Source organism: Alligator sinensis, unplaced genomic scaffold, assembly GCF_000455745.1.
Source record: "Alligator sinensis unplaced genomic scaffold, ASM45574v1 scaffold615_1, whole genome shotgun sequence".
Classification (NCBI taxonomy): Eukaryota; Metazoa; Chordata; order Crocodylia; family Alligatoridae; genus Alligator; species Alligator sinensis.
In genome coordinates, this window is record NW_005841982.1 from 354947 (window position 1) to 366921 (window position 11975).

Below are 11975 nucleotides of genomic sequence, written 5' to 3' on the forward strand. Positions count from 1 at the left end.
AGTCAAGGTCATGGCAGAACAGGGCTATTTAGGGAGACGTTGGTGTTGTTTTTTTTTTAAAAATGGGAGTAGATTGTGGAAAATGCCAGAAGATCCTGAGGAGAAATGAGAAAAGAAAATCCACATTGGTATGAGTGTTTGTTCAAAATCTATCAAAATTGTAAAGTTGTGTATATGGCAATAATACTGATATTAAACAGAACTGGGAACTTGTAGAGAAATAATTTCTATCCACCTCCCCCAGGCATTTCAAATAGGTTCAGGTCTGATTTAATATCTTAGCCGTCATCACGACACAAATGTGCATTTGACTGTAATTAATAATGTCCACATTTTTAGAATGGTGACTAAATGTATCATGAGGTTAAGCTGCTACTGCATACAGCGTAAGAAAATGAAGCCTTGCACAAGACCCATTGTAAGGACTTTGACATTTTGATGTTATGATATTAGAAACCTTGTATAAGGTTAAAACTACGTTGTACACCTAACTTGTGTCTTAAGAAAAATTTTAGCACTATGTTGTGACTTTCTTCTGTCTCAGGTGCAAGGCGAAATTTAAGAAATGACTTACTGGTGGCAGCTGATTCAATCACCAATACCATGTCTTCTCTGGTAAAAGAGCTAAACTCAGGTGAGTGACACTTAAGGGCATGAGCACAATACAGTAATCTTCCATGCATGTAAAGAAGTGGGAAGATAAATCAGAGTGTAGTTCTGGATATTTTTTCTGTTTAATGGAAATTAAAAATGAAAAATAGTAATGAAAAGAGGATTGCAATTTTCAAAGCTATAAACATTCAGGTGCAATTAAATATTAGGAAACCTGTTTAGTATAACAGCATTTTTGGTGCATATGTAAATTGTGCTATATAGCATGCCTATAATTAGTAGCATGCGTGCTAAGACAAATAAAGGCTGCATTGTGCTGTTCCACCACAAAAAAAATCTGCTTAATCTCTGTAATTAGAAATACATCATATAGTATGCTTCAGGCAACAGTGACACAACATCTGACTTATTCACATTTATGGAAATATTGGAATTCTGAATTAGAGAAGCTGACACTTGTTTAGAGAAACAGGTTAGTGGACTTGGTTCTTGTAAAAATTGAATGTAGTTGTAATCACCTTTGTGTTTCCCAGAAGTGGGCAGTGAGACTGAGAGTAATGTCGATTCTGAATTTGGACGGACACATTTTGATGATCTTGTTCCATCACCAACTTCTGAAAAAGCTTTCCTTGCACAAATCAATGCTCGGAAGCCAGGATACATTCATAGTGCAGCTGCCACAGGATCTATTCGCAGTGACATGTGGGTAGTTTCTCTATTTGTTTTTTTAACTATATTTCGTATAGAAATTATGTAAATAATATGCATGCAATCTTTTCTTTCACTCCTCTTCTCATAGTATAATTTAAATACAGGAGGCTCTATATATGTAAAATGAGCTTGGTAGGCTAAAGAAGTCAAGGCGATCCAGATTTGGTACTCTGGATTCCAAACTGAAATTCTCATGAACCCAAGATCAGAAGCAAGTTTACTAGATTTTGACTAGGGATTCAAAAATAAAGCCTTTTTACTTGTGAATATTTAGCATAGAAAAGATGGCAGATTTTAATGACCAAAGTTGAGCTAACTGAAAAATGACAATTCTGCCTGATAATTTTTGAAGTTCTGAAATTTGTTTTCAGTTTCTACTGGAATTAAAATAAAACTCTTGGAAATTTCTGCACAACAAAATTGTATCCACATGTCCATTTGGGGAATCCTAAAATGTTCTTGTGTATGCGGGACTTGAGGAAACTGTTGCATCAAAACCTTAACTAAAATAAATAGTTTTGCCAAATGTTTCAGTGTCAACAAAAGTGTCTATTTAATTGAAAAACTTAGGACTAGATCCAAATGTAGGGTCTGATGCAAAGCACAAGGAATTCAGGGGTATCTTTCTAATGACTCCACTGAGCTTAGAATCAGGTCCAAAAACCTAGTTTTACTCTTAAGGAAGTTGAGAATCTTTGCTTTGTTGATTTGAATAGGATTGTATCCTGAATTCAACCTTAGTGGGCAATGCCCTTTTGTTTGTTTCATGGATATTGAATCACTGAAGAGGCAGGATTTGTGGGAAGGCTGCAAGGACAAAACAATTTGAAGACCTGGTGTACGGATTAAGGACATAACACCCACTTACTTCTCAGATTTTACTAAAGGATTTCCAGAGAAGTTCTGGTATCACAATGTCATCATCTTAGGAGGCTATTTATTGCCTTTAGGGTTACAGAAGATGGAGATTCCTATGTTAGAGCAGATGATGAGAACTATGAAAATGACTCTGTTCGTCAGCTGGAGAATGAGCTCAAGATGGAAGAATATCTGAAACAAAAACTTCAGGATGAAGCCTACCAGGTAAGAGAAGGAAACGCTTCTCCATACTGCTACAGTACGCCTCCTACTGTTTACTGTCAGTTAAAAATAAGAATGTCTTGTATTAACCCAGTATCTGTAATCACTGGTCTTTTCCTCTGCTTGGCTCTGTGATGCAGTTTCTTTTCAGGAGCTGTGAAGCTGTGACATTCAGATTCCAAGAAGGTGGGGTTCTCCAGACCCTCACACACACTCTTTGTAAATACACAGCAAGAGCTTATCAATCAACATGCTTAAGGATGACTTATTAACACTCACAAGGCCATTAGCTGGTCCACTGTAGTTCTAATGACCATATTGTCTATTCCTACCAACCTGTTCCAACAGTTCTTTAAATTAACAGGCAACATTGCATGTAATTCTGAGGTTTCTTTAATAATATAAAGCACTTATGATGGTCTCTCTGTGTTATGGGACTGAAGTCTCTTGTGCCAATTCTTTTAAATGGAATGTGTGTGTCAGAATCTAGGTTGAAAAGCAAGATACATGAATGGCTCACATAATATCTCGAAAGTCTAAATGCTCAGCAAGAGAAATAAGGACCTGATGTTGAGGATTCAACACATCCACATGCTCTGAATGTTAGCAAAGAGCACTTGAAGCTTCAAGAACCTAAGAAAGACCAACTGATGGAAAAACTCAAAGCACCCTATCTAGTTAATGGTCTCCATTTTTGCATGGAACAACAGATCATCCCCTATATTATATTAATCTTCCTCTGGTTATCTGGATACAAATATATTAAAATAAGAGTTTCAGAAGTCCATAGACTTGCATCAAGGGTGCCCTCAATGCTGAGTTTGAGGTAGCCACCATCATTTTAACATAACTCTATCATACAAGACTATGGTAGCTTCCAGAAAGTTATGGTCACTTTTACAAGAGATGGCTTCTTGAAAGCCATATCACTGTGATGATCTCTGAGGCTTCAATGACATTTCATCAGCAGCATCATTGCTATGCAATATCCCTGTAAAGCAGTAATGGGCAGGATCTCAATATTGTGTCACTGTTCTTATCCAGGATCAATAGCAAATGCTGTTAAGCTTACACTAAATAAATGAGATGCAACTGCTAAAACAGAACAGGGAAAGCAATGATTTTATTACTTGGCATGTAAACCTTAATGGTAACATCTGTCAAGCATTATCATCACAGACTCAGTTGCAGGATTGGAACCAGTATAGCAGTACTTCAGCAACCCTTACATGAGTAGACTCAGTAATTACAGTAGGATTACTCATAACAATACCCATTGCATGATATTAAATGTGCTTGTATGTTGCAAATCTATGACCATTAGGGTGCGATGTATATATTTCAACAATTTGTTTCAGTATTGTTCTAGCTTCAGCCACAACAGATTTTTTTTTCTGTTTTCTTTTCCCAATACCCTAGAAAGACATGGGTGAAATCCATTTGCCACTGAATTGAACAGAAAACTTCCAGTGACTTCAGTACAGCTAAGTTTTTATCCAAGGGGTACTCTTCCCAACATCATATTGCAGGCACATTAGCTTGCTTCCACTGAGCACAAAACGAAAGAGAAAAGATTTAAAACAGTTAAACTGAGTGAAAAGACAGCTGACCTGTTGATTAGCTCCAAAAAGCCCTAAGCAGACACTGTCCTATCTGCCTTTGTCCTGTGTCTGCCTTACACAGACACCTCTCAGCATTAGCTAGCATACCACATTCTGGCTATGGTCCGTGCTGTGGGACAGAGGAGGGAGGGATTCCCTGCTTGAGCAGCCTGTGGTGAGTCGAGGATGGGGCAGGGGGAAGCCAGGCTAACCCTGCCGTGCCTGCAAGTCTCTGCTGGAGCTCCAGCTAGGGAGCAGAGGGGCAGAGCCAGCTCTGGTGTGGAGGTGAGAGCCCTGCCCAGGACTGCAAAGCATCTGGGATGCTGGGGAACTCTGGTTTAAGTTAAACCAGGAAGGGGTCTGGGACAGACATTGCATAAACTGGTTTGACCCAAATCAGTTAAGTCTGATACTACATTCAACCAGGTTTATTTCAAATCAGTTTCAGACATTTTCAAACTGGTTTATGTACCCTAAATGGCTGTTCTGTTACAGGTTTAAACCAGTTTCTCATCACTTTAAACGGGTTTATGTGTAATGTCTGTCCCTAGCCCATGTACCCAAGAGGTGGCATTAGTGCTAATACGAGTAAGAATTATTAGGAGGACTGAAAGTTAGCCAGGTCATGACCTCTATGAAAATTGTGCTATGGTTTTGGCTCTTTCCCTGTGCTTTTGGCTTAACTCTTGGTATTTTATGCTTTCCATCTGATATCACAAACTAGCCTATAACGGCAAAAATGTATACATTGTTTTATCTTAATTTAGGAAAGTGAGAAAAAATGGTAAAAACGGAAACTCTTTTTTCCAAGTATTCTAGTGGCTGCTTGAATGTGTTCGCTTTGGATCCAGTCACTGGAACTGCAAATGAGCCTTTCTTCATCACATTTATCCATATTTCCCATTCAGCTAAATCTAAAACAACTGATGGTTATACAGCTATTGTCATAATACAATTGTTGACTGAAATAATCTTATAGAAAGAAAACCATTAAGTTTACAATGTTCATTGTTGATTGAAGAAAGATTTCAATGGTAGCATTCTACTGCATGTGAAAACAGAACTTATAGACAAACATGTAGATGTCTCGTTGCATGAGAGATGACTGCAAAAACCCCAGTGTGACTTTACCATCAAACACAATTTTTTCAAAGAAAACTCTGAGCCACTAGGTTCCGAGTGACACCAGATTGTTGACAAAGAAGCTGCTTTTCTGCTTTGTGGCAGCAACAGAAAGACATGATACTTGAGAGAGTAACTAGGAACCCCAAGAGAGCCTTCTATTTCAGCTTCCTCAGGAGCATGTAGCAAACACACAGTTGTACAAGGAAGAATGCATTTAGAGCACAAATCTAAATGCTAACAGTGCTTATTGGCTCATGTTTAGCAGCTGTGGTGCTGTTTTTGTTTCATGCTGTATGTATTCCTTCACTTTATTTCCTTTGTTCATTATTTCGTCTTTTTATTTCTGTTCTCATGCATGACTTGCTTTGGAATAATACACTGGCTTAGCTGCTCACTGGCTTAATGGTTCATCTTCTTGTTTTATATCCTTTGTTATCTACAGGTCAGTCTTCAAGGTTGAGTGCAATATCCTTCTATCACTCTCCTCTCAAGTAAGTATTATCTTAATAGAGAAGAATTTTCTCATCAAGCCCTGGTAACATGTATTTTACATACACTGAGTCATCTGCATGTGTGACAGTGCTGTTTCTTCCCTTTCTTATGCCCAGGAATCTAAAACATAAGTTCTCTCTAAGTCATATCTAATGATCAGGGATCCTGGTTTTCTCTGATTAAAAAAAACAAAAAAACAAAACCAAATTTTCAGTTTTAAAAAAGTAACCTAAAATCCACATTTTTCTTTGATTAAAATGAAACACTGCTAATAAATACATAAATAAATACATGCACATATATATATGTGGTGCTTCATTTTAACCATGGAAAATGTGGATTTGGGGTTACTTTTTTAACTGAAAATTGGGGATTTTTTATCAGAGAAAACCAGGATCTCTGCTGCTCAGTCAGTAAGGGCTCCTGTCAGAGCTCTGTGTGAGCACTGAGCATTATGAGCTCATCAGCAGATTGGGGCAGGGCCTGGCTGGAGCCACTACATTTGCCCAGCTCCAAAGCCCAGGGGCTGAACACTGCCACTATTCACCCCACCCCTTACTCCCTAAAGTTAACAGCAGGGGAAAGGAGGGAATGTGAACAGCAGTGGCAGCACTCACCCACTGGGCTCCAAAGCTACATGAAAGCAGAGACTGCAGCCAGACCTACACCGAGAGCTCAAGTGTAGCACAGCTAAAATAGAGTGCAGCCATGCACTCTATTTTAGATCCTTCTGGATCTGCCCCTGGAGCCATCCAAAAGCTTAGTCAAAGTCCTGAAGATCATCTCCACACCCTCTCTTTTATCTTACCCCCATATTCTATTAAGCAGGAAGCTTAGAAAAGTGGGCTTCTTAAGAGCCAGTGATGATGCATAAATTACCCAGCAGACAGGAAGGAGGCTTTAGTGATTAGGGCACTAGCCTGGGACTCAGGAGACCCAGCTCTGCCTTCGGCTTCCTGATAGACTTTAGGTGAGTCACTCAGGATGTGTCTATGTGATGGCAGCAACATGACCCAATATGGGCATTCCTCAGTAAACCCAAGCCCCCCTCTTGTTCTGCCTACCTGCTGCAAGCTCATAAATGAGCTAGTGAGTTTTCTCCAAGGTTGTCCTCAGCAGCCACTCACAAACTATAGATAGAGGTCTTGGACATGTCCCTACATACAGGGGCATGCATTTGCCCTGGCACAAATAACAGTGGCATATATTTGTACTGTTGCTTTGTGCCCCAGGGCATGCCTCTGCTCACTTGCTCCGGCACACACCAAAGTGTCCTGGGTGGGGGTGGGGGGAGACTGGGAGCCTTCCAGGGCAGTGGCAGCACTGATCTGGCTGCATGGAGGCTGGACAGCAACCAGAGCATGGCTCTAGATGGCTAGGTTCCATTTACGGTGGCACACACTGCTGCCATATGCACTGCACCACTTTTTTTTTGTAGTGGAGATCCTGGTGTCAAGTTTTGACACTGCACTGCAAATTAGCAATGCAGCAAACAGTTGCACATGTGCCGCCTGCAGTTTGTGGTGCCTCAAACAGCTTTGAGATGCTCAAACTGCATGTGCACTCTCATCTAGACATGCCCCTGTAGAGCAAACATAGGAGGATTCCCTGGAGTGTCTTCACTGTGATATTGCCAAGTTTGGAGTGTACAAAATGGAGCAAGTGCTAAAGTGTGCTCATGATCTTCCTTGCTAGGGCATATTGCCACCATGGTGTAGACATATGTGGCAGGGCATTTGGGGTGCCTGCCCCTTTAAGAGGGCAAGTAGCCTGTGAAGCCACTGACAGGTGTGGGCCAAGGCTAATTGAGAATCAGCTGACCCAGGTAGCCAGCAGATGAGACTAAGCCTGATAGACAGTCACCTGACTCACGAGGAGGGCTGGGCTTAGAGCAGGTATAAGCCTAGGCCCTGAGAGAAGCCTGGCAGTACCATCTTGGAGCCTGCTCAGCTCCTCAGCAGGGTGGCTGCAGCTCCAGAAGGTCATCATGAAGGGTAATGCCTAAAGCAGTCTGGAGGTTTGGGGAGGAACGAAGGGGAGGTTCCCAGGGACCCAGGAAGGGGTCTGGAGCCCAGATGGAGGGGCTGAGAGTGAGGGATCCAAGAGCCTATTGAGAGGCTGAAAGTATGGGACCAGAGAGAGTTCAGAAACCCCAGAGGAGGGGCTAAGTGGAAGAGAACATCAATGAGGATGCCATCTGCAAGACATGGGGCATGGTGTAGGGGAGGAATGGAGCCATGCAATTAGCCCATGAAGCAGTGACCACAGGCCGGGCAGCTGGTGGCAGTGGCAACACATAGGGTACATGTGCACGAGGGTACACATGCACACCCTGAGAGTACTGGTGCACCCCTTGACTGGCTGCACTGCCCACTTAGATGATGGACAGAAGGGGAAAGCGGGAGTACTGGTGCCCCCCTTGCGAGCACTGGCTGGGGAGTGGGAGTGCTGGATGTAGCCACTTCCAGGAGCAGTGTGGCTGCTCACCAGTCAGTAAGTTTTGCTGTGGGGGGACCTCCCCGCAGTCAGTGAGATTGGCTGCAAGGGGACTCCTCCCCTGGTTGCTGACTGGTCATTGCAGGGGGCACATGCCCCCCCCCCCAACTAAGGTGGCACCAGTCGCCCATGGCTGGTGGTCATTTTGAGAGAGCAGTTTGGGGAGCCCTGGGGCAGTCTTCCTCATATAAAAGAAAAAAAATCAAGGCATGGCAAGTGACTGAAGGAATGATTGCCTGTGCTAAGTGAGGGCTGAAAGGACTCCAGGGGCTTCACATCCACCCCTGGAGGGGAACTCAGTCACAACATACCCTTAATGTTTCTATTCCTTAGTTCCCGATATGTTAAAGGCTGAAAGATACACACATACTACAGCAACAAGTAACACATACTACAGAAACATACTTGTGCCAACTACATATAGTCAGAACTCATATAATAAATGCCATCACTTCCAGCTGCTAATAAGTTGCCATCACAGTCAGTGGAATCCACATTTGACTCCTTTGAGCTCCAGTACAATAGCATATCAAGCCTCGGTTTACTACAGAACCTGGGCTATGTGCCAGAATGCTAGTTGGCCTATACTGCATTCTCTTTATAATCCTCTCAGGAGGAACTATTCATATTATGACACATAGCAATTGTTATAATAGATGCTTATTACAATTCCCTGGACTTTGAAAGTTTTGAGTGCAGGGATACAGCCAGATATTATCATAATTCAGCATATGGAACTCTGCCATCTGAGCTAAGTTCAGCTGATGTATTGGAAAGGTGTTAAGGAGCACTCTATTTTGGGGGTGCCATTTTCAGATGACAGGTAAAACTAAAGAGCTTATCCATGCCACTTCTAGTACCCATTACAATTATCTTATTTGTTTTCCTGCCCAGATATTAACAATGTGAACTCAAACCTCTCTGTAACATGATATATAGAGATTCCTTTATTCTTTCTGTCCTGTGTAAACCAATTTACACAATTAAGTCGCCAAAATGGTTCATTCTAGGCATGGCTGCAATTAGTAACTGATTAAAAGGTTTCTTGTTTATGCATAAATTTGATGGCCAAATGCATCTCTTGGCTACTGCTGTGCAGCTTTAACTAAGTTCACTGACAGTTACGTGCATATAACTGATACTAAAATTTTGACCCCTGTAAAGCAGTTTCCAGTCATTGGGGTAAATGTGCTATTTATTTTTTTAAGTGCCTTTCTTACAGTCAGTATTTCTAGCAGTTAAAACACAACATGGAAAGAAAAACAAATAACCACACTACAAAATATCCTAGGCACCAAATAAATGCATACAAAAACTCCCCGTTTTGCTTTGACTTAATTAATTACAGTGGCTGTATTCACTCTCTCAGCAGGCTTGTTAAAAAGATGAGCCTTATAGTGCAGCCTGAAAGTGGCAGCTACAGAAACTGGAGTTCTTCCCTCTATGTATTTCAGCACTATTAATCAATTACGGACCAAATCAGCAGAAATTGAAAACAGGTTACAATTCAGTGATGTGTAATGTGCATGGGACATGTATGCTTAATGATACAATTATTTACATAGTGCATATGTTGATATATAGTATTATGAATTTAAGTTACCCTGGTGAAACATACTGAAAGGAGATTATCTAGGACACTTACCCAAAAGCAAGTGGCTTATTTTTACTTGAATCTTTATTAAGAATAAACAAGTATTCAGGTAATTTTCAGTATACTTCCATTTGGGTCTCAACAGCTGTGTAATATCAGCTATGAAACATGCATTCCCACTGCTTGGAAACCCATTCAGTTGTATGGAGGAGATATTTAGAAATAATGTCAATACTGTAGCACCTCAGGTTAGATTCAAGACCAAATGACCTTTCTACCTCAAAGCAACATTCATCCAATGGAATTGTTCTTATAAAAATGAAATTAATTAGGGAAAAGGACAGGAAAAGTCAGAACAGTGCATGGTACATGAGTATGATGATATTGTTGACAACCAGTTCCATTGTTTCATTTGTTTCTGACTTATGAAGTCATACACTTTATTACTTTTGACTGGAGTAGCCTATTTATGTTTTACAGTAATGCTATATGAAATTCTCTGGAAATGATCCTGGAAACATATGGCATAAATGTAACAAATGCATTCTCAAGAGAGCAAGTGGGTTCCTGTAACATATAAATATAATTTAATTGTGTTTTCATTTTATGCTTTCATATTAAAACAAGTGACATTATAGTATATTTACATTTTTTTAATGGAGCAACAAACTAAAGTTGTCTGAGGATAGAACTATGGGTGCTTATCCACGCAAGGAAATTTTTGCTGTTTAATTGTACACGTGCGGGGGGGGGGGGTTATGATTTAAATGAGTTTGCTATGTTGCAAACTAAACCACATCCACATGTAGTTTAGTTTGCAACATAGCTATCTGTAATGTTGCAGGCCTTTGACAGTTTAACACCCCCCCTACACCCTGGTTAGGGAGGGAGCACCGCTGCTGTGAAGGGAAGGCAGCACCCACCCACTAGCAACTCACCCATGCGGCTCTAGAGAGCACTGCCACCATGGACCAGGGCCCTGCCACAGCTCAGAGGTCACTCAGCTCACTGGAAGCTCACCCCCTGGCTGTGGGAAAGGCGGGAAGGCTCCACGAGGGGAAAAGGCGGCTCAAGCTCCTCACCATAACGGTGATGGAAGCCCCTAAATTGAAATGGTGGGTTTTTAATCATCACAATTAAAAACCTACCATTTCAATTTAGGGGACTAAACCCCCATCACATGTATAAGCAGCCTACATGAACAAGTTACTTTGAGGTAAACTAGGGTGTGAATTTGCAGTGCATCAGATACTCTGCAATAAGTGCCTCTATACACACCCTTAACCTTCAGTAAATGCTTGCTAATCAAAGGAGGATAAGCTACCTCAAATTTGGTGCAGGGTAGATGGGTAAAACACCATAACAAGTATTTCCTTTTGTCACGGCGGGGTCCTTCAGGAGGGCCGCGATCTCCTTACGGCCCCCTCACCATGCCAAGTTGGCCCAAGGGCACCCTCAAATTCTCGCCCGCCACGTCTTTGATGGTTAGATAAAGTTGGGAGGCTGCCTTAAGACTCCCTGGGCACGGTTAGCTGGGACCTCTGTCCCCGTGTGTTCCCGGACCCCCTGGGGGTCTCCCGGTATGATGGGTGCTCCCCAGGCACCCTAGCCTTATGGGCTATGCATGGCTCCTACCAACCCCTAATACTACGCCCCAAGCCTCGCAGATGGGATAGGCGCTGGTATGTCTCTCTATACTATTGCCCCTTTCGGGGCTCTCACTGGGCCCACTCCGGACTCTCTTTAATACAGTGCCCCTCACTGGGATTCTTAGTAACACCACCCCTCTCTTGGGACTCTTGAGGCCCACTCTGGGCCTTCTCTGAAATAATCTAGTCCACTTTGGGATGTCCTCTCGAGCCACCAGTCTTTTAGGCCCACCGCACTACTAACCTCTCATTGGCCGGGCGCACTGTGCTGCTATCCCCTTTTCCTGGGGACCACCGCAGCACTGCCCTTCTCTGGGGCGCTGTGCTGCTAACCCCTTTGGTCTGGGTCCACCGCAGCACCTTGCCCCTGTCCTGGGTTTTTCCGTAGTGCTAGCCTGTTACTGGGCTCACTACGCCCGTCCTGGGCTTCTCAATCTGGCCCCTCTTGGGCCTCTCAAACATTGCCCCTCTTGGGCCTCGCAATGGTCCCCCTTCTCTGGGACCTTCCAGGCCCCACTGGGCTCCTTAATAATACCGCCCCCTGTTTGGGGCTCTCTATGCCCAGCCTGGGCTTCCTAATAAAATCGCCCCTCTCTTGGGACTTGCTGTGCCCAC

At 42.5% G+C, this 11975-nt stretch overlaps 1 protein-coding gene across 35 annotated transcripts in view; it reads left to right on the forward strand.

Moving 5' to 3' along the window:
• The window catches only part of DTNA (dystrobrevin alpha), a 358606-nt gene that overhangs the window by 335449 nt on the left and 11182 nt on the right, over positions 1-11975 (forward strand). For 25 of the 35 annotated variants that reach the window (XM_025201058.1, XM_025201066.1, XM_025201064.1 and 22 more), the window contains 5 exons: positions 545-634; positions 1146-1314; positions 2274-2406; positions 3823-3886; positions 5572-5620. In XM_025201058.1, the coding sequence (XP_025056843.1) occupies positions 545-634; positions 1146-1314; positions 2274-2406; positions 3823-3858 (428 nt within the window). In that variant the 3' untranslated portion in view covers positions 3859-3886; positions 5572-5620. The remainder of the gene's footprint in view (positions 1-544; positions 635-1145; positions 1315-2273; positions 2407-3822; positions 3887-5571; positions 5621-11975) is intronic. The other 10 variants (XM_025201054.1, XM_025201053.1, XM_025201059.1 and 7 more) reach the window with 1 other exon arrangement.